Below are 23,383 nucleotides of genomic sequence, written 5' to 3'. Positions count from 1 at the left end.
TTCATTATAATCTTAAAATCTGAAGTCCTTAGTGCTCTTTCTTAGCAATTCCACTGAACTTTTGTCCATTGATTGCAGAATATTTATGGTTCCTTGGCCATACCATCCTCTCCTGAGCCTCTGTATCTTTTCACTTCAGCCTACCTATGTGGTTAGCCCTTATTTATCTTATAAATCTCAGCTGTTTCCTAGGTAAAGCACCCCCGCCCCCCGCCTCTGTCTCCAGCTACAAAAACCTGAGTCCTCCAGCGGTCCTGGTCCCATTGCACCTGTGCTCACCACTATTATTGTCCATCTCCACACTCTCCTATAGGCTGCTTCAAGTGTCTGTATTTTCATCTTTGTGTCCCTAATGCAAAATACAGTGCCCGGAATGCTATTAGGTGACAAATGGATGTTTGCTGAGAATGCAGCAAGGTCCTGAAGGAAACAGCATGGGGATCAGACACAGGGAGAAGGGTTAAGCTTAGAAAGTAATTAAGATTTTTCTTTATCTTGAGCTAAGAAACTGTGAACAGATGCTGACATTAAGAAATTTTAATGTGGTGGGAGGGGAAATATAGAGAACTCATGGATGGCCAGAATAAAAACTGAGTTTGTAAATGGAAAGTGAGGGCTTTGAGGATGGGTTTGGGACCTTGTGAAGGGAACGGGAAAAGATTCAAAATAACTGTAATAAATGGGATGGAGAGTCAACCAGGAATGAGTAAAAAGGTTGACAAAGTGCTGAGTACCCTGCTGGGGTGGGATGACATATGGCAGAGAATAAATTAATTCTTTTCACTTAGGCAATGCCAGGATAGCCTTGAGCATCCACAGTTGAGGGCCAAGAAGCCCTAACCCATTTGATTGATAATTGAACTCTATACTTAAATTATCCAGATTGGCTGCTTTGATAGTCCTAAAACAGCAACCACTAACTACTTCATAATTCAGCATGTAATTGTGGTGCCTTTGTTGAAATATTAGATGAATAATTTATAACCTTCCCATTCATGTATTTATTTTCTTCCTAAAATGCTTGGTCTTCCTGGTACTTTGGCTGGCTGTCATGAGCCTTTGATAAGAAGAATAATTTTGCATGGGAAAGATTATCTAAGATATAATTAAGTGGTGTTTTCATCTCTTTAAATCAGACACCCCCACTGTCACCTCCTCATCTTTCATTGCAATCTCTCAGGCCCATGAAAAAAATGTTGAAATTTATAGGAACTTATGAAGAAGGCTAATTTCCTGAAGAATTAAAATATATCTTCCTGAATTAAGATATTAAATCATTAATTTAATTATCAGTTTTTCTTCATATTTCTCATAATAAGAAGTTACTTTCCCTACTTTGCATTTTAACTTGAAATAATAATGTTTCTTATTATAGTCGAAATATGAATAGTCCATTATGATTGTATGGTAAGACACTGTTTCTCAAGATGTGGTTTTAGAGTCACCTTCATGAGAATCAGCTGGGATGCTTGGTAGAAATGCAGGCTCTTAGGCCCCAACCATCCAAATCAGTATCCATGGGGACCAGGCCAGAGATATTCATTATTAAAAAGGCTATCAGTGGCTCTTATCAAACTAAAATCTAAGAATCCAAGAATCACTGTGGTTTAGAGTTTAGATTTGAAGTCAGACTAACCTGGTTCAAGTTTATCTATGGTTTACTAGCTGAATAACCTTTTAAGAGAAGACTTTCAACCTCTTCAAACTTCCTTCCTCATCGATAAGAAAGTAAAACAGTGCCTACTCTGTAAGGTTGTTTTAAAAATAAAATGCAGTGATGCAGACCAATACATACCTAGCAAAAAGCCTGGTACACATGGACATGTGATGTTATTATTCTTTATAATATTATGATTGGGATATTTATAGACCATATCCCCCCAAAAGTTTCTATTTGGCAAAAAAAAAAAATGAACCGTTGCCAATGAATTCTAGACATTTTCTGAGTGTGTACTGGTTAATGTCCAGAGTTTATTGTTTCTTTATGTCCCAAGACTGCTTCTGACTGTGCCTAGGTCAGTAGTTTTCAGTTCTGTGAAGCCTGAAGTGGCCTGAAAGCTAGTGTAAAGTATAAGCCCCACATCTTTTGCATCAGTTATGAAGGTTACAAGCTATTTCCATTAGGTAAATGATAACTATATATTGAAGGACTTCCCTGATGGCTCAGATGGTACAGTGCAGGAGACCTGGGTTCGATCCCTGGGTCGGGAAGATCCTCTGGAGAAGGAAATGGCACCCCACTCCAGTACTCTTGCCTGGAAAATCCCATGGACGGAGGAGTGTGTTTAGGCTATAGTTCATGGGGTCGCAAACAGTCGGACATGACTGAGCGACTTCACATCACATCAAATGATAACTTACTTGAAGAGTTTTCAAGTGAAACTTGTCTAGTGAATTTTTAGGCCCACAGGTAAAGGGTTATGACCAACTGCTTTGCATTTTAATAAATTGTACTCTATGAGACAGAAATCTGCCTTTCACACATGAGTCCCACCTGCCTTCTCAGTCATGGTAGGCAAATTGCAATCATATGTTCTATGCCTTCTCCCAACTGTGACTTCACTGGCCCTGATGGCATGTCTGTGTCTCAGAGCTACAAACCTGCTTCAGGAGAATGTACTTACTCCATCAAGGACATGCGTTTCTGATGACTGCGATGACTGTCAGCAGCAAGCTAAATAGCACTGATGCACTCCATTTCATGTTTTCATGAAGTGGAGGCTTCCTCCTGAATCTCTAAATTCTCAGGTCAGTAAACCCCATTCAAATGGATTTACACTGAGAAATGAAGATGACCAAATATACCTTTATCAACATTCCAAGTAGAATTTACAAACGCAGTCGCAGGTATCAGCCATCACACCAGCAGCTGAGAATCCAGTCTTTCATGGAGATGACTGATCTGACACTACTTCTCTTCTGTACCTCCATCACGCTTCCAGGGTAAGAGCTGGAGGTGTTTCCTGACCAAAAGTGCCCTCCTATCAGTTAGGAAGGCTATTAACTGTGAGTAACAGAATATTAGGCTAACACTAACTTATTGCAGAGAGGCATTTAATAATTTTGCAGAATCAGCAGTCTGGAGAAGGTGGATAGGTTCAGTGCAAAACTACCAAAATCTGAACATTCATGGTTCATGTTTATCTTTCCAGTTCTCTTGGCTTTTCTCTTGTGGTTATCAGATGGCTGTCACAGCATCAAGCTTCCCAATAAACAGAAAGGGGCGGAAGCAAAGTTCCATGTCCTCTTGAGGCTGGCTTTCGAGGAAGGGAAGTGTCTGAGCAGACTTGTTATCCTGATGAACCAGACTGTGTCACATGCTTCCCCCTGAATCTCTCCTGGTTGAAGGAGGATGGAGTCATCATGATCTTAGATTAGTCAAAATTGACTCCCTGAAGCCAAACAAGGACCTTAGCTTCTGCAGTATCAAGGGGACACTCCCTATTGCTTGAATAATCCAGGGTTCTGTTAGCAGATAAGAACGGAGATCACAGTTGGATAGACTGTGTGTGTGGGTGCACACACACACACGTGCACTCAATTGTTCAGTCATGTCCAACTCTTTGCGACCACACAAGACTGTGGCCTGCCAGGCTCCTCTGTCCATGGGATTCTCCAGGCAAGAATATTGGAGCAGGTTGACATTTCCTTCTTCAGGGGATCTTCTTGACCCAGGGATCAAACCCAAGTCTCCTGAGTCTCCTGTGTTGCAGGTGGTTTCTTTACTGCTGAGCCTCCAGGGAAGCCAGACCATGAGCAGTGTGTAACTGCACTGCTTTTCTTACCCCCAAAAGAGTAAGTCTAACAACACTTGTCCATTTTTACAATGCTGATATTAGGAATATATGCCTCCCTGATGTCACCGAGTCTGGGGACGAGGGATTGTATGCTTTATACACTAAACATTCTAATTACTAGTTCAGTCTTCCAGTCATATTCTTCTGCTAGCCTCCTTGGGGTCTCAATGAGTTTGTCTTTATTCAGTAAAATCTTCTTAAATGTCAGGTAACTGATATTTCCCAGCAGATTAAAATTTTCCTGTGCTTAATTTTTTCCCAAAGTCAGTAATAAAGACAAAAGAGGAGACATATTTACTTGGGCCTGTAGGCCACTTCCTGCAGGTTAGTTTTTTGTCAAATAAATGACTCATGTACATTGACATGGGTACATATTAATGCATATTATATTTTGTTCTAGCACCTTGATTAAAAAGATGCTTCATGACTTCAGTCATGCTTCATGACTGCTTCATGTTAGCTATGAAGCAGTCATTCATCTTATAGAGGCAAAATGCATTCATTATATTAAGACCTAGGAAGCATTTTGCACAAAACAGAACAATAGCATTCATTCAGGAAAAACATAGAGCCTGGTGCTGAGATACATCATTTTTCTATTTTCCCCTTATTAAGTTACGATTCTGTATGTACACAGTATCTTGATCTGCTTAAATTACGTGGATTCTAGGCTTCTTTGTAAATTTCAAGTCTGCATTATGCATGTTTTAATGAAGAATGAACTACGATTCCCAGGAAAAGCTCTGGTTCAGCCTTGTCGCACTTCCAGATGTGCACCTGGTCCTTTATTCTGTCTCACATAAAAAGCTGGTGGGTCTCTTTCTGCCGGCCCCTTGTTAATGATTCAAGGTGCAATAAGATATATGCATATATATGTATCTGTACATGTATACACACACATACACAAAGAGTAGAATCATAATCATGATAATGTGGCAAAATAGCTTAAAAATGGAAAATAGACCAGGAGCCTCGCTGCTGCAATGTGAACAGTGTGTGTTTCTCTTTAATTTGCTGTTGTCTTGGAACCTAGCTGTTTATGCAGTGCTCTCACCTTCTGTTGCTTGTCTAAGTGCCAACTTCTTTCCCAAAGGTGTTCAGTGACTAATGCTTTGGTTACAAGCCAGAATATTTTATAAATGTCTATTTCTAGGCAGCTCTTCTACAAGTCTTAATTAAACTTTAATGTCAAGCTGAAGTTTACTTTTGGAACCTCTTCGGTTCCTTTAGTTGTACTATGGTTCTGGAGAAGTGGAGGGGTTGTGGGACAGCCGTGTTTGTGCACATCTCCCCCCTGCCCTTAAGCACAGAGCCACCAAGCAGATGTGTGCTAACGTAACACAAAGGTTTGCAGCACAAGAATGAGCAAGTCACAGCCATCCCCTCACATGCTGGGAGAAAGAGCACACTGCCACTGAGTCAGATTCTGCCCTGAAATCTACCTGAGCTCTAGAAGAGTTTCTGCCTTGCTAGTTATCATTCATCCTTCCAGAAACATCCAACTTCTCAGACCCAGGGGTCAGAGCTAGAAATGCTGCCTAGGAACATTTTAATTCCTTTCTCCTCAACGTCATTACTATCAGACAAGGAATTATGAGGTCTTGGGGGTCATTTCCTCTAAGACAGCATCCGGTGCTATCTGAAATAATGAAACTTCTGTTACTGTCAAAATAATACAGATTTTAAATATAGCAATATGTGGTGTGCTTATTTTGAAATAATTATGCTCTTCAGTCAGACTGCTCAATGACAGAGCCAGCAAACTTTTTACATGAAGGGAGAGACAGTAAATATTTTAGGCTTTGTGGGACAGAGATCTGTCTCAACTGCTCAACTCTGCTGTCAGAGTGCACAAGTGGCCACAGATGAGTGGGCATGGCAATGTTCCAATAAACCTGTATTTGCATGACCGGGCAGCAGTCCAAACTTGGCCTTCAGGCAGCAGTTTCTGAACCCCTACTCTATGCAACACTTGCTTTTTATATGAGAATCCTGTAGGATATTTTTATTTTTTTATTATTTAAACATAGTTATTTATACTGTATTTTCTTTTTTCCCCACTTTATTTTTTTGGAGGCTAATTACTATACAGTATTGTAGTGGTTTTTGCCATACATTGACATGAATCCACCACAGGTGTACATATGTTCCCCATCCTGAACCCCACTCCCACCTCCCTCCCCATCCCATTCCTCTGGGTCATCTCAGAGCACTAGCCCCGAGCACCCTGTTTCATGCATCGAACCTGGACTGGTGTATTTTCTAAATGTAACTTGTTAGTAAAATTTCAACTGGTTGTCAGAATTAGCCTGATTTAGAGATTTTTTTTCAGGAATTAGTCCTGGGTTAGGGGTCTGCTCATAGATAGACAGACTGATGGACACAGCGTAATTACATATATATGTTTACTGGAAAACTTTAGAAGCTCCAATTTGGAATTGCCAAATTCCCAATGAGAGTTGAAAAGATAAATAAAATATAGCATATTTATAAACATTAGTATGCACACTAGTTAGAAGAAACACTTTACAACTCTATGCATCAATATAGATTAATCTTAAGCACAAAATTTTGAATACAGAAATGTCAGATCCTGAAAGGTTACATAGTGACTCTGTTTATATGAAGTATAAAACTGAGAAAGCCAGTCTAGACTACTAAAAGCAAGATAGTGGGTGGTGGCAGTCATTGGAAGGGGGCACAAAGGTGTTTCTTTGATGGCAATATGTTTTTCTCAGTGTGAATGCTGCTTTCACACATGTATTCAGTTTATAAAAAGGTACTGAGTGCTCCATTTAGGTTGTGTGCATTTCTCCTTATGTGTGTTCTACCTTGATAAGAAAGTTTAAAGTGGTAAAACAACTAGGATAAGAGGGGAAGAACTTTTAGGAATTAGGTGAAACGTCTGATTTCTTAAAGATATTAGAGGTATAAAAGTAGGGACATGTGTCCAAAAATTATAATTTATAATCCTGAGGTTAATAATATTTTGCTTCTTAACAACTGTACTCTTTCCAGTATCAATGTTGCCATCAATTTATTGGTCAGCTCAATAGCTGTGTTGTCGCTAAAACATGAGGTTGTGTGGGTGGGGTACAGAACATATGAATGTGGTAGTAATAGATGTTTACTTTATCTTAATGAAACATTTGGAATTTGCATTCCATCACTAAGCAGATAAGCATGGCTGTAATTTCATAGAATGTATATAGTTCATGAAATTTTAACAGTCACTTATCCAATAGTTCCTCAGTGTTTCAGAACTTTCTTTAGTGTTCAGATCAGATCAGTCGTTCAGTCGTTTTTCAGGTTACTGCACTTACATACCACACATATACTCTGAACACTAATTGTATTGCTAGCCTTGGAGAAAATAGTGATAATCATGACCCAGAACATTCTCCAAGAAAACTTATACTAGTGGTGAGAAAAAACCAGACAGTGTGAACTTCCTGGTTTCTGGGGCTGCCCAGTGTGCGGGATAGTTGGAGAAACCACTTTCATTAGGGAAGAGGCAATGCTGGGTGAGGGCGCTTAGCAATGAGGATCAACTGGAAGAACTTCTGAGAACTCTCAACATTGACACTCAGGCCAGAACGGACACTCACCTGTCCGTTTGGGTGTGCAGCAATGTTCTCGTTCTGATTCACAGGATGCTGAAGCATTTTTGCAGTTTTTGTAATTTTGCCCATTGATTAGCAGAGGTGACCAGTCTGCCATAAGAAATTAATTCTAATCCAACAGATTTTAGTGGCACCCGTTTGCTGGCCACAGTGGCCCCTTCCCACGTTGTGCTCACATCCCTCAGGACGGCTTCTATTTTGGTGGAAATAGTCTGTTCTTCTTCCTCAGTTTTCCCCATGTCCCCCTGTGGCTTGGGAAACAGCTAATTCAGTGTCTATTTAAGGATCAAGAAAGAAAATGAAAAAAATCTTTTAGGAAAATATTCTGAAATAATGAGAAAAATATGTAAAATGATAGAAGCAGGAAGTTAAACAGAAAAACAGAAAGCAGTCTAGTTTAATTATAACTAAATTTTAAAACTTTTCTTGTGTAATAATTAACTAAATTTATCTGAAACCTGGGATATTGAGTTCTTTTTAACATAGATTTTTATCTACTTGCATGGGGTCATCTCCTATGGTTGTATTTCCAAGTTAATATTTTATTTCAGGATAAATAAATGAAGAGATGGATTTTTAGTTCCCAAACAAAAACTAAATAATATTACTTCATTTTTAGACCACATGAAAATAAGACCTATCTTGCTGTTGGAAGTATGAAGACATTGATGTTGAACGTGTCTTTATATAATGCTGGAGATGACGCATATGAGACAACTCTGCATATCAAACTCCCCACCGGTCTTTACTTCATTAAGATTTTAGATCTGGTAAATATCAAACATATTTTTGGTCATCTGATGCAAACAGCTGACTCATTGGAAAAGTCCCTGATGCTAGGAAAGACTGAGGGCAGAAGGAGAAGAGGGCGTCAGAGGCTGAGATGGCTGGATGGCATCACTGATGCAATGGACATGAACTTGGGAAAACTTTGGGAGATGGTGACGGGTGGGGAGGCCTGATGTGCTGCACTCCATGGGGCTGCAAAGAGTCAGACATGACTGAGTGACTGAACAAGTATCAAAAGCTATAATAGCATGATACTACATATTTTACTTAATTTATTAAAGAATTTAAATTCAATGAATGACTATCAGTTTGAGGTATAAATATGTGAGGTTCGAGTCTTGATATTCACACTTAGCACTCAGGTTTCCAGTGTTGTTACTTTCTCTGTGCTCCTAAACAAAATGGCGAGTTTCTTGGGATATGACTGAGATCAGGAGAGTCAGCTTCCTGCTTCCAAATGCTACTATGGGACAGAAGTGACTGTCCAGTTATGCAAGCAAGCTGCCAGGTGCCACTGCTTTCCTCCCTGGTACATCCTCACCTGGGGCTGTGATGCTGCTCCTCGAGGTCGGGGTCCGGACGTGGGCAATACTGGTCTTCCATGCCGGGCTCCTGCAGATACTGCTCTCTGCATTTTAGGTTCACATATACTGTCTCAATCCCACAGAACTTCCAAAATGCTAGAACTAGTGTCAGATTCCAAAATACCAGTGTCATCCAGCTTGCACGCAAGTTTCTCTTTTCCTGAAGGAGTCTGGAGCATCTGGAAAGCTTTTTTTTTTTTCCCTTTTTACCATTGTGCCTTAGTCACGAGCACTTAAATCCATCAATGAGGTATTAGTAATGTTGAATTTGAAAGAGCAATGTTTCAATCACTTTCTTCTTGGATATTTCTCTGCCTCTTAGAAAATTTACCCAACTCTCACCCAGAGACTTTCTTCACACTAACGGCATTTAGAAAGTGTTCTGACCTCTCACAGATATCTACTGCCCACTTCCACTAGAGCCTTGGGGGCTCACCTGCAGTGGTGAGAGGAAAAACTCAGCTACTGAGGGAAACATGCACCTGTGAGTGTACATAAGTGTGTATTTCCCCAAACATTTGAATATATGTATCCTCGTGATTCGGAGAAGGCAATGGCACCCCACTCCAGTACTCTCGCCTGGAAAATCCCATGGGCAGAGGAGCCTGGTAGGCTGCAGTCCATGGGGTCGCAAAGAGTCGGACACGACTGAGCGACTTCACTTTCACTTCTCACTTTCACTCATTGGAGAAGGAAATGGCAACCCACTCCAGTGTTCTTGCCTGGAGAATCCCAGGGATGGTGGAGCCTGGTGGGCTGCCATCTATGGGGTCGCACAGAGTCGTACACGACTGATTCGACTTAGCAGCAGCAGCAGCAGCAGCAGCATCGTGATTTCAGTGTTTATAATTAAATACCTTTATCACATTCTCACATCCCAGACAGAAGAGGGCCAATGAAATGCAGACCGTAGGAATTCCTTAATAATTTTTCAAGGAACCCTGAGTTAAACAGTGAACACAGAAACATGGCTGAAAGCTATAAGTCCAGGAAATATTCTCTGGAGAATTTATGTGAACTTTAACTATAAACTTATACACACGTTTATGTAATTTAATTCCTCCTGATTTATTCCAAAATTAAATAGAAAATAGTCTTCCAAGGAAGTACATTCTCTGAGGATGATTTTCTTTTCAAAACCCATCCTTAAAATATGTGACAGACTTCTTGTCCCCTTCTACCTAAACCAGTTGTATCATTTTTCCTTTTAGGAAGAGAAACAAATAAACTGTGAAGTAACAGACAGCTCCGGCATAGTGAGACTTGACTGCAGGGTTGGTTATATATATGTAGATCATCTATCAAAGGTAAGCATTTATAGTTTTTGTTACTCACAGGAATATAAAGTATTTTCTGTTTTCTGTATCTGTGCTGCATACAAATAATTTGTTGTTATTTACTAAGTAGCTAAGTGAAGTCAAACCAAAACTAACTGGGTTTGAGATCTTTGAGATTTTTCTATTCTTGGCAATGTTCACTGTTTAAAAAAATAAAAAAGCAGGGGCACCTGTTTATGTCAGGATGGGCATGTGAATGCTCAATCAGAATTCTGCTCCCCAGTCTCACACTTCCCAACACTCCCCGCCAGCCCACCCCAGGTGACTCTATCTGCCAGGCATGTTACCTCTGCTACACAAAAAGGTGTTTCTGGCAAGAGTCCACACTCAGGTTGTTAAAGCATCTCGAGTTTTTATCGTTCTGGACCTGCCTCTCTTTACATTCAGAGGAGGCTTTGTCTCTGCACGTCACTTGTGGGAATGCTGCCGCTTTAACATTGCCACAGACCCCACAGCTGCCCCGCAGCTCTGTCTTGAGGGGTAGCCTATGCTTCTAGAACAGCATCTCAAAGCTGCATTTCACAGATTGTAAACAATAAGAAAAACTAAAATTCAGATTGTAAAAAAAAAAAAAATGTTTTTGATTATTTTTAAAATGGGCGTTCCCTGTCTGTGTTTTTCAGACAGATGTTAGCTTTCTTCTGGATGCCAGCTCACTCAGCAGAGCAGACGAGGATCTCAACATCACAGTACATGCCGCCTGGTACTTTTCATTATGAAAAAACAACTGTGTTAGATGAACGCCTCACTTTTGGGGAGAGAAACAGGGGTCACTTTAGGGGAAACATGGGCTATGTTCCATTATCTGCAGGAGAAAACTTCTCTTATGTGATCTGTTAAAACAAAAAACCTTCTAACCTAAAGCTTTATAGCATAGAGATAAATGGTAAAATAGCAGCGTAGATAATGACAGCAAGTTTCTGCCAGCTCTGACATAAAATTTTTTTACTGTTACATCTGCTTTTATTCTAACTCTTCAAAAAGCATATTTTCAACCAACCTCCAAGTACATGGGTGTGATTAGTTTGCTCTGATGAGAATTTTCATGCTGACTGGATTCTAAGAGTCTCTTCTGTTTGCTTTTGTAGTGAAAATGAAGGGGAAACAGGCGATGTGAAGCGTAATAGGGTGACTGTGACAATACCTCTTAAGTATGAAGTCATGCTAACAGTTCATGGGTGAGTAGACATGAAAGCCTGCTGTAAAATTCTGAGCTGATTTTGAGTTCTGTTGCTTCTTAAATTATTGGTCAAAAACAGGTTTAAGGTTTCTTATGAAAAGAGCATGCGCTGTTTCTCTTAACAACCTCGGTGTTGGCAGCCCATCGCTTAGCTGTTTGTGATTTTATCTCACTCTGTAGTCATCACTGAGACCACCTTACATTAATGTCCTGGGGGAGGATATTTCTTCCTGGAAGAGTCCACCAAACCTGTAGCAGGCCACATTCAGCCTTTTTAGCTATACACTGCACAGGCCAGGGCCCAGAGTGCTGGCGTGCACTTTGTAAGGCTCTGCCCAGTGGCCATGGCAAGTGTGAGGTTTAGAAAGCTTGGCCACGTCTCTTTTGTCCCAGCCCTGCACCTACCTGTGTGGCAGCTGAACTGATACAGGAGAGCTGGCTCCCTTGTCCACTCGCTACAGCTGTGAGTTATAGAGTTCCTCCCCTACAGCCCCAGGGCCAGCATTCACTGACTCCTCACAACCTTAGTAATTCTTGGAGTGGACCCTTCTCTGATTCAGGAAGGAGATGTGAGGAGAAAGAATTTTTAAAATAGTATTGAGAAAATCTTTCATAATTTTACTGGAAAATATTAAGCCGATTAATCTTAGTTTAAAGCACATTCTTAAAGCAATAGATGATATGAGATACAGAATGAATAGATGGGCTTTTCTAATTGCTCTAAATGTAAATCGCCTCCAGTCATTTTTAACCAGCCATAATGATGGCACACAGGTATATAAAAATAAAACAATGGGACCAAGTCTCCAGTTAAATAAATCAAGCAGGGGGGAAAGGAAGCCCTACGAAGGCAGGACTGAGGAGCAGAGAGAAGCCGATGCCATCTTTCTTGGATTCGAATGCGTATCTCGCCTCCTTGATTTTGTTACCATGAGTGTGTCGTTCCGGTTTTCGATTAAACACATCTTGTTATTTTGAGCAACGAATGCTCTGCAGCTATGAAGCTGCCTCAATCTACAGCATTTGGATATATCTCTTTGCTGTGAAAAAGAGCCTCTAACATATTACCTCATGCGTGTGTGCTAAGTCGCTTCTATCATGTCCAGCTCTTTGCGACCCCATGGACTGTAACCCGCCAGGCTCCTCTGTCCATGGGATTCTCCAGGCAAGAACACTGGAGTGGGTTGCCATGCCCTCCTCCAGGGGACCTTCCTGACCCAGGGTCCGAACCCACGTCTCCTACAGCTCCTGTGCTGCAGGCAGATTCTTTACTGCTGAGCCACCAAGAAGCCCATATTACCTCATATTAGCTGCCAAATATGCACAACTTGGGTAATCGGGATTTCCCTAGAAAAATTCCTTGAACTTCATTACCAACCATGCATATGTTTCATCTCAGGTAAAAGAGTAACAACCTTGTATTTTAACAAAAACTTGCCCTACTTATTGGTGTTTGAATTGTTCCCCAGACTTGGGGTTCATTACAAATAGCCAGCAGGCATTGGTGGATGGTGAGAAGTAATTAAAAAATCTGTCAGATACATTGAAGTATAAGTGGATATTGGAGCCTGAGGGCAAAGCTAAGAATTTATCTCATATTTTTCAAGTTTGCATGAATCATTTGAGGGCTGAGAGAGAAGGAACGGTCACTAGAGTGAGCTGGCAGTGTTGGGAAGGAAGTAGAGGCTATTGGTGGGAAGAGAAATTGTCACCCAAACTAGAGCCCACAGCTTTCCACTAGTGCCACCTGGGAAATTCATTACATTTTCACAAAAATTCTTATCTTAACAAGAAAGTGTTCTTACCTTTATCAAAAGTATTCCTTGGTACTTAGAGGCGTCTGTACTCTGAATTATGTCATATTTAAGAGATACGCTATATTCAGACTATAGAGAAAGGTTTTTCAAGTACCTCATCAAATAAGACAGTTGAATTAAATCTGAATTCTTTTCCGTCAGGTTTGTGAGTCCAGCCTCATTTATGTATGGACCAAAGGAGGAAGATGAGTTTGAAATGTGCACGACAGAGAAAATGAACTTCACTTTCCACGTAAGATGACTGTGTGCATATTTTGTATTCATATTGTGCAAGAACTGTTACTGAGGCACTGCTCCAGAGGACATCATATGCGTGTGATGTCCCTCAGGTTCGGGAGGCCACAGCTGGCTGAGGGCGGGGAGAGAGCTGCTCCAAGGCTCATGCCCTCGCTTCATGGGCCCCTTCTCTCCCATTCGTCCTGTCCCTGTTACTGAGCCCACACTCCTTATAGTACAAGTGGGAACAGGTGATGCCTGAAATAGGCAAAGTTATGGGAGGAGCTGACTATGCTTGAGATACATGCAGAAATCAGAATAGGTCAAGAGGAAGGCATCTTTTGGTGCCAATCAGTGAAACTTGGTCCCAGCTTTATACAAATCCTAACATTACCAAGCAAAGATTTTACCTCCACATCTCCACTTAACGTCCACTTGGTCAGCCTTACAGGCCACTGGTATATGCCTCTGTGACAAGTGATGTATCGTTTAGTAAATCTTTTTAAAAGTAGAGAATATTATCATCCAGAAGTATTAACATACTAATATATAAGCTATAAATTCATTAACAATTTTTTACTGTCAAACTGAAATTTTTGTTACAGCATGGATGTTGATAATGAGCAAGTAATTGGAGACAATGTCCAAAAAATTTTTTTTCAATCAAAAGCACTACTCAGACATTCTCAGAGCTATATAAAAATCTATAGAATGTGAGTGAGTCTGGATTAGGCACATTATGATAATTGTAAGGCAGTGCTTTTTAAAAGGTGTATCAGAATCACTTGAGATGTTTATCCAAAATGCAAACTCCTGGGCCTCTGCCCCAAATCTGTGGAAGAAGGGTGACCTCAGAATGCTCTTGAGTCTATACTCAGGTTATTGTATTGTTATACTAGAATACACTAGTATTGGGGAAATGTAGTCTTCTACTTTTAAGTCCCCAAGAATGCTCTTGTCACAGTCCAATGGGGGTCTGTGTTCTGATAAACAGAAATTGAGTTGGACTCTAAAAGGCCTATTTATTTACAAATAATACTTTAAAAGTATTTTCTAGTTAAATTACAGTGGAGGGACTGGGCCTAGAGATGCTTTCAGTCTGTAGGCTTGATGAGTTGTTCAAGCATGAAGATGTTCTCGGAAGTCTAAATGTGATTAGATGAACACGAATAAAGTATATTGCAGGAGAGCTTGGTGATTTTCTGGCATCAGGAAGACCTTGTCTAAAGGTCTGGGTAGTGCTGGGCCCCATGGCTGACACTGCCTTTTACAGCTGCCCTGTGCTTCCAAGACTGGCAGTTACCACCTGTCCCAAAGCCAGGCATACTCCCGCTTAATCTATGTGTCTGCATTCAGAATACTATTGCAAGACTTTGAGCCATGGTGTTTCATTTAGATTTTATAGCACATCTCTTTCCTAACTTATTGTGTTGGTTTTATAGTTTTCAGGAGGCAGTTCAGTTGCTCAGTTGTGTTGGACTCTTTGCGACCCCACAGACTGTAGCACACCAGGCTTCCCTGTCCATCACCAACTGTTGGAGCTTACTCAAATTCATCACTGAATCAGTGATGCCATCCAAGCATCTCATCCTCTATCATCCCCTTCCAATCCTGCCTTCAATCCCTTCCAGCATCAGTGTCATTTCCAATGAGTCAGTTCTTCACATCAGGTGGCCAAAGTATTGGAGTTTCAGCTTCAGTGACATCAGTCCTTTCAATGACTATTCAGGACTGATTTCCTTTAGGATTGACTGGTTTGATCTCCTTGCAGTCCAAGGGACTCTCAAGAGTCTTCTCCAACACCACAGTTCAAAAGCATCAATTCTTTGGTGCTCAGCTTTCTTTATAGTCCAACTCTCACATCCATACATGACTACTGGAAAAACCATAGCTTTGACTAGATGGACTTTTGTTGTCAAAGTAATGTCTCTGCTTTTGAATATGCTGTCTAGGTTGGTCATAGCTTTTCTTCCAAGGAGCAAGCGTCTTTTAATTTCATGGCTGCAGTCACCATCTGCAGTGATTTTGGAGCCCAAGAAAATAAAAGTCTCTCACTGTTTCCATTGTTTCCTCATCTATTTGCGATGAAATGATGGGACCGGAGGCCATGATCTGTTTTCTGAATGTTGAGTTTAAGCCAACTTTTCACTCTCTTCTTTCACTTTCATCAAGAGGCTCTTTAGTGTTTTGCTTTTTGCCATAAGGGTGGTGTTATCTGCATATATGAGCTTATTGATATTTCTCCCAGCAATCTTGATTCCTGTTTGTGCTTCATCCAGCCTGCCATTTCACCTGATGTACTCTGCATATAAGTTAAATAAGCAGGGTGACAATATACAGCCTTGATGTACTCCTTTCCCAATTTGGAACCAGTCTGTCGTTCCATGTCCAATTCTAACTGTTGCTTCTTGACCTGCATACAGATTTCTCAGGAGGTAGGTCAGATGGTCTAGTATTACCATCTCTTTCAGAATTTTCCACAGTTTGTTGTGATCCACACAGTCAAAGGCTTTCAGTTCAGTTCAGTTGCTCAGTCATGTCCAACTCTGTGACCCCATGAACTGCAGCACACCAGCCTCCCTGTCCATCACCAGCTCCCGGAGTTTACCCAAACTCATGTCCATTGAGTCAGTGATGCCATCTAACCATCTCATCCTCTGTTGTTCCCTGCTCCTCCTGCCTTCAATCTTTCCCAACATCAAGGTCTTTTCAAATGAGTCAGCTCTTCGCATTAGGTGGCCAAAATATTGGAGTTTGAGCTTTAACATCAGTCCTTCCAATGAACACACAGGACTGATCTCCTTTAGGATGGACTGGTTGGATCTTCAGTCCAAGGGACTCTCAAGAGTCTTCTCCAACACCACAGTTCAAAAGCATCAATTCTTTGGTACTCAGCTTTTTTGTCCAATTCTCACACCCATACATGACTACTGGAAAAACCATAGCCTTGACTAGATGGACCTTTGTTGATAAAGTAATGTCTCTGCTTTTTAATATGCTGTCTAGGTTGGTCATAACTTTCCTTCCAAGGAGTAAGCGTCTTTTAATTTCATGCCTGCAATCACCATCTACAGTGATTTTGGAGCCCCCCAAAATAAAGTCAGCCACTGTTTGCCCATCTATTTGGGAAGTGAAGTGATGGGACCGTATGCCATGATCTTAGTTTTCTGAATGTTGAGCTTTAAGCCAACTTTTCACTCTCCTCTTTCATTTTCATCAAGAGGCTCTTTAGTTCTTCTTCACTTTCTGCCATAAGGGTGGTGTCATCTGAATATCTGAGGTTATTGATATTTCTCCCAGCAATCTTGATTCAGCTTGTGCTTCCTCCAGCCCAGCATTTCTCATGATGTGCTCTGCATATAAGTTAAATAAACAGGATGACAATATACAGCCTTGATGTACTCCTTTTCCTATTTGGAACTAGTCTGTTGTTCCATGTCATAGTCAATAAAGCAGATGTTTTTCTGGAAGTCTCTTGCTTTGGAAATTTGATCTCTGGTTCCTCTGACTTTTCTAAATCCAACTTAAACATCTGGAAGTTCATGATTTACATACTGTTGAAGCCTGGCTTGGAGAATTTTGAGCATTACTTTACTAGCATGTGAAATGAGTGCAATTGTGTGGTAGTATGAACATTCTTTGGTATTGCCTTTCTTTGGGCTTGGAATGAAAACTGACCTTTTACAGTCCTGTGGCCACTGCTGAGTTTTCCAAATTTGCTGGCATATTGAGGGCAGCACTTTCACAGAATCATCTTTTAGGTTTTTATATAGCTCAACTGGAATTCCATCACCTCCACTAGCTTTGTTCATAGTGATGCTTCCTAAGGCCCACTTGACTTCACCAGGATGTCTGGCTCTAGGTGAATGATCACACCATCGTGGTTATCTGGGTCACGAAGATCTTTTTTGTATAGTCCTTCTGTGTATTCTTGCCACCTCTTCTTAATATCTTCTGCTTCTGTTAGGTCCATACTGTTTCTGTCCTTTATTGTGCCCATCTTTGCATGAAATGTTCCCTTGTTATCTCTAATTTTTTTAAAGAGATCTGTAATCTTTCCCATTCTATTATTTTCCTCTATTGCTTTGCATTGATCACTATTTTGGCTCAATTTTCTTCTTCAGGGTTCTGCAATCCCCAGATTTATCAATGACAATGATAAATTGTTTTATCATTTATCAAGAATTTGATATTTGTATTTATATTATATGATATTTATATATCATGTTATCAAATAACTACTATTATATATTTATATTTAACATGATCAAGAATCATGACATTTATCATTTATGAAGAAATATCTTCCCTTTATGCATATTATTAAAAACCTGTTTTATTTTTTCTAAAACCTAATTAAACCTACCCTTTTCTAATTTTCTGAGTTCTTCCACATTATAATTACCCTGAACTTAAATATATTTTCACTCATTGCTGATGATTATTCTCTCAGCACAGAGCGACTGTGTGAAAACAACGTATTATTTAGAATTAGAATACCTAGGTTTCGGTCCCACTTCTTGCCATTTTTTGACTGTCATCTTGGATACAACAATAATCCCTCTTAGCATCTTCCTGAGTTGGTGAATAATAAAGTGTTAGCCCGCCTCATGGAGTAGTTATAAGGAGAACTGATCACGTTTTTTTAGATCAGTAATGTGCCAGGTACAGTCTTGAACAACAGAGATTTGAACTGCACTGGTCCACTTAGATGTGGATTTTTGTCAATAGTAAATGCTACAGTTTAGAACCAACCGCTGGTTGGTTGACTCTGTGACTACAGAGAAATCATGTACACAGAGGGCTGCCTGTAAGTTACACTTGGAGTTTCAACTGCACTGAGGCTCAGTGACCCTGACCCCCTGAACTGTATATCATCGATGTCTTTTTCTTCAGACTATTTCTGCAATAAACCATCAGTGCAAACGTTTTGTTCTAATCACCAAAAGGGCTAGGAATAATAACCAGTTATATTATTAGCAAACATTTTAAAGTTCTGATAGTGGATATTCTATCTCCCTTTGCTGTGCAGGTACCAACTACACACCCCTACCCTTATAAATGTTGCATGAAATACACGGGTTCACCTGAGAAGCTCATTGGTATCTGTACTTTTATAAAACGTGTTTTTTGAGTGTTTAAAACTTTTTCCTTATCAGGTCATCAACACCGGCCAAAGCATGGCTCCAAATATTGGTGTGGAAATAATGATACCAAATTCTTTTAGTCCCCGAACCGATAAGCTGTTCAACATTTTGGATGTCCAGGTAAAAATGGTGTTCCTTCCTTTCTTCTAAGTCATATTGCTAAAATGGAGGGTTGTTACCTTACTTCAGTCACACTTGGTCTCAGCTATGAATTCACCATGCATTTGTTTTGTACACTTTGATTACTGCATTACAACTGTGTGATTACAGTGGAATCTCTACATGTGACGATAACAAAATTATGCTCTATCTTTTGGTAGATGTTCTTTGATTGGATTCTCCATAAAGCTTGGGACCAATGTTGAAAAATCAGTACTTCAGCCTTTTATTATCAAATAACTACTAAGAATCAATATTCTTATGTTGATTCTATCTGAATTATTTTTACCTTCCCAGTTTTAAGACAAGCAATCAGCAAATAAATCCACTCAGTAGATTTGAGAGGTAATCCTTAAAAATCCTACTTGAATTCCAGATTGAGATGGAAGGGCAGGCTGCTGTAACACTTTACTGTGTGTCTAGAGCCAAAGACATGTTCAGTTTCATGCTAATGTTCAGTTTTCATACTGCCCTAATTTTTTTAAGGTTCAGGCCCTTTGATAAATTTAGGACTATATCAAGCCTCTAAAATTTTTCTGAGTTTTATTGCATTTTTTTAACCACAAAGATTTAACCTCTCCCAAATCTGTCAAAAAATATTTTCATATAATTTTAGAAGTATTTGATATATTTCTGAAAAGGTAAGCTGTGAAAGGTAAGTTTTAAAGCCATGTAGCTGTTGTTCTTGCCAATATACCGGGTAAGAGTTTTCTTGCTTTCTGTCTTTGTAGACTACTGCTGGAGAATGCCATTTTAAGAATTATCAAAGAAAGTGTGCATTGGACCAGAAAAAAGGCACAATGGAGACCCTCAAAGATATATTCAGATTTCTGTCAAAGACTGATAAGAGGCTCCTGGTAAGTTTAAGTGTTTTGCTTTCCAACGTCCAGGACTGAAACACTTAAAATCGTGGACCAAGAGGTTTGAACTGTCAGCTGAGTATAGGAGAGAAGCCAGGTCAGGTAATGTTCTTGTGTTGTGAGGAGCAGGCATGATTGGAGAGCTGAGATACACCCAGGGTTAAATATATACTATATACTGCTGCTGCTGCTGCTAAGTCGCTTCAGTCGTGTCTGACTCTGTGCGACCCCATAGACGGCAGCCCACCAGGCTCCCCGTCCCTGGGATTCTCCAGGCAAGAACACTGGAGTGGGTTGCCATTTCCTTCTCCAATGCATGAAAGTGAAAAGTGAAAGTGAAGACGCTCAGTCATGTCCGACTCTTAGCGACCCCATGGACTGCAGCCCACCAGGCTCCTCCATCCATGGGATTTTCCAGGCGAGAGTACTGGAGTGGGGTGCCATTGCCTTCTCCTATACCATACTAGTCATTATTTATTTAAGTGCCCAATTCATGCCAACCAGACATTTGTGCCAGACCCTTTAGGGGGTTGGTCAAGATGTTGTCTTCAGCTGAACAAACTCTGGTTGCATGAAATTTCCACTCTTTTTCATTTTAGTGACTATATGGGGGGGGGGTGGACAAGGAAACCCTCCAAAGGATCCAAGTTTGATCATAGAACATGTAACTAAGCAAATACTCTCATGTGTTTTTTCCTATCCCAGAATATTTTCATAAAAATAATGAAACATATAATACAGTTCGAATACTTGTTTTTGTTATAATTTACTATAAATATTTGTGTTTTCTTTGAAGCAAGATCATTTTTAAGTGCCACTAATGAAAGCATATCCTTAATTCCATGTTTATAGCAAGATAAATTTTTGCAAAAGCCAGAAATGAGAGCAGATCTTGAATTCCACGTAAAATATTTTAGCCATCTTCTTTAAAATGTTGAAATTTTAACATAGCTCTTTTGTATTCTTTTTAAGTACTGCATGAAAGCTGATCCATATTGCTTAAATATCTCATGCCATTTTGGGAAAATGGACAGTGGAAAAGAAGCCAGTGTTCACATTCAGTTGGAAGGTCGGCCATCCATTTTAGAAATGGTAAGTCTATGATACAGTGGCAACTTTGTGGATAAGATTTCAGACAGACCTTACAAACACAACCATCTTATACAGGTAGGATGGTAAGTAAGGAGGCATTCAACAAATTAAGAAGGTATGATTGACTGTAAAATCTGGAATGAAATTCTAAAACTGTTCCCATTTATCACTTCAAAATACACTGTCTAAATGACATGGTTTTAGTAACTAAACAGATAACATAGACTATAAAATAGACTATAATTAAGAGATTTTAGAAAGCATGTCCAACTATTTATGACTGTCACTCAAATCAGTTAGCTGCCTCAACATTTCATATATCCTTAAGTTATTTACAAATTATGCTAAAAGACCTACTATTGTATATAGTATACATTTACTAAAAATTAAGACTTCCATAAAATCTAAAACATCAAAATTTAACAAAACACATACAAGAACACAAACACACTTTTAAGGACATGAACTTTGAAGGCTTGAATTAAAAATTACCTAAATACATGTTAGACTTCTTCTTGGAAAGGAGTGTGTATATTTATGAGAAGTACTTTGAGATACAATTTTCTTATCTGATCAATATGGGTAATAGATCTTTTTCAGAGTTGTTCAGATGAGATGATCTTTATAAAGAACTTAGTACATAGCACATAATAAGCCAAAGGAAAGGACAGCTATCATGTTCTGTTAAGAGGAGAAGTTGAAATTACCACAAGGTGGTTAAGAGGAAGACACATCAGACAGGGAAATATGAGCGCTCCATTTTAGTTGTAAGTTATTTAGACTTTTGCAGTCTGCCTTCTTACTCTCCAGGGTCAGTGTTCTCACCAGTGGGTGCCAGTGGCATTTTGGACCAAATACTTCTTTGTTGCCAGGGGCCATCCTGTGCTAGTAGGATGCTTATCAGAATAGCTGGCCCCTACCCGCTAAATGCTAAGCACCCCTTCCCCATGCCTGCCAGCTGGAAATGGCTCCAGACGTAAATGACCATCCTCCAGGGTACAGAATCATCCTTGGTGAAAAGCACTGCTCCAGCTAAAGCACATAATTTATTTTTAGCTTAAAATTCTGCATGTTCTCTCCAAAATGTTAAATAACCTTTAGACAGTAGTTTTAACATTTGCAGGTCATAGACTTCTATAAGAATTTGATCAAAAAATATAGTCTCATCTACCCTAATGAATGCACATATGAAAAAAAAAATCTCAATTTTGAATAAAATTTCAAAGGGCCTTAGAGTTTGTGAAGCCCATCTACAGATGTCTAAGCCCTGAATTCTTGGTTATGAAGTCCCTCTCTCGGTGAGATAGTCAAACTGAATTCATCCAGTGATTTTATTTTTGAATGCTATAAATATTTGTACCAGATTTTTTCATTATAGCATTTGATATACTATCTGTATTTGATCAGATCTGATCAAATACAGATAGTATACCAAATACTATAAGAAAAGCCCAAATAAAATTAATTTGAGGAAATGTTTATCAAACAAAGAAAGTCTTCCCTAACGAAAAAATATACTAATAACTATCAAATAATATTTAAATATTAATTAATACAAAGGACATGCCCTTGGAACTAAAGGAAGCATTGCATTGCAATTAAATACAAATGGTGAAATAAGTTGGAGAAGATAAATTGTGAAAACTTAGTTTCTCATGATCATTACCTGCTATATGTTTTCATGAAATAAAACTATGTCTCTTTTCTTTAAACAGGATGAGACTAAAGCATTGAAGTTTGAAATAAGAGCAACAGCTTTTCCGGAGCCAAATCCCAAAGTTATTGAACTAAAGAAGGATGAGAATGTTGCACATGTAAGATTACCTTTTTAACTGAAACATAAAGATTATGGGAAAAAATATTGCTAGGGTGTTTTGTCAGGAAAACCACAGAGAGCCTAAAATACTTTACTGGGGAGCGGCGTTTTCTACAACTGTCAGGAAGGAACGAAACAGCTCTTTCAGAAGGTGATTTTGGTAGAATGAATCGGAGGAAGAACCACAGACACGGCACATTACACTCCCTGTTTCTGGTGAACATTTACCAATGTTTACTATGGTTGTGTTAGAACAGAGAGAGAATGGGAAGGACTATTCTAAATACTATTGGGGAAAATAGAGGGACTTCAAAGGAAATAGAGGCAAGTTTTTTAAATGGTGGTTCTTTCTTTTGGTTAATTTATGTAGGTTCTCCTCGAAGGACTACATCATCAAAGACCTAGACGCCATTTCACTATAATGATTATTTCAAGTAGCTTGCTACTTGGACTTATTTTACTTTTCTTCATTTCTTATGTTATGTGGAAGGTAAGTCTTTAATCATGACCAATGTTGAACCACTCAAAATTCTATTCTTGAGTTTTCTCAAAGCCAACTTGTGACTCCCACATTACTAGATTTAAGTATTTCAGTATTTTTAATGTTAACTTTACATTCCTAAGTGGACTGATATTTAATAGTATTGATCACATGTTTCTCTTAACTTCAGTACCAAAGTCTTTCTAGAAAAATATGCTTTCTTAAAGATAACTGATTTTCAATGAATATTCAATATAACAGTTTTTTTATGTATTTATTTATTTTTAAAATTTATTTGGTTGCACTGGGGCTTAGTTGTGGCACCTGATATCTTCCGTATTAGTTGTAGCATTCAGGATCTTTAGTTGCAGCATGCAAACTCTTAGTTGCAGCATGTGGGATCTAGTTCTCTGACTAGGGATCGAACCCAGGCTCCCTGCATCGGGAGCATGGAGTCTTAGTCAATAGACCACCCAAAGCATTTG

General features: G+C 39.4%; 1 protein-coding gene across 1 annotated transcript in view; it reads left to right on the top strand.

The window, feature by feature from the left end:
- ITGA4 (integrin subunit alpha 4) overlaps window positions 1-23,383 on the top strand; it is a 94,091-nt gene that overhangs the window by 66,401 nt on the left and 4,307 nt on the right. Inside the window, exons 18-27 of the mRNA XM_061433856.1 lie at window positions 8,040-8,190; window positions 10,005-10,100; window positions 10,754-10,833; window positions 11,219-11,308; window positions 13,269-13,359; window positions 18,503-18,610; window positions 19,381-19,506; window positions 20,482-20,601; window positions 22,317-22,415; window positions 22,788-22,907. Coding sequence (XP_061289840.1) covers window positions 8,040-8,190; window positions 10,005-10,100; window positions 10,754-10,833; window positions 11,219-11,308; window positions 13,269-13,359; window positions 18,503-18,610; window positions 19,381-19,506; window positions 20,482-20,601; window positions 22,317-22,415; window positions 22,788-22,907 — 1,081 coding nt within the window. The remainder of the gene's footprint in view (window positions 1-8,039; window positions 8,191-10,004; window positions 10,101-10,753; window positions 10,834-11,218; window positions 11,309-13,268; window positions 13,360-18,502; window positions 18,611-19,380; window positions 19,507-20,481; window positions 20,602-22,316; window positions 22,416-22,787; window positions 22,908-23,383) is intronic.

This window comes from Bos javanicus, chromosome 2, assembly GCF_032452875.1.
Source record: "Bos javanicus breed banteng chromosome 2, ARS-OSU_banteng_1.0, whole genome shotgun sequence".
Classification (NCBI taxonomy): Eukaryota; Metazoa; Chordata; class Mammalia; order Artiodactyla; family Bovidae; genus Bos; species Bos javanicus.
This window is presented reverse-complemented; position numbering and strand designations above follow the sequence as displayed.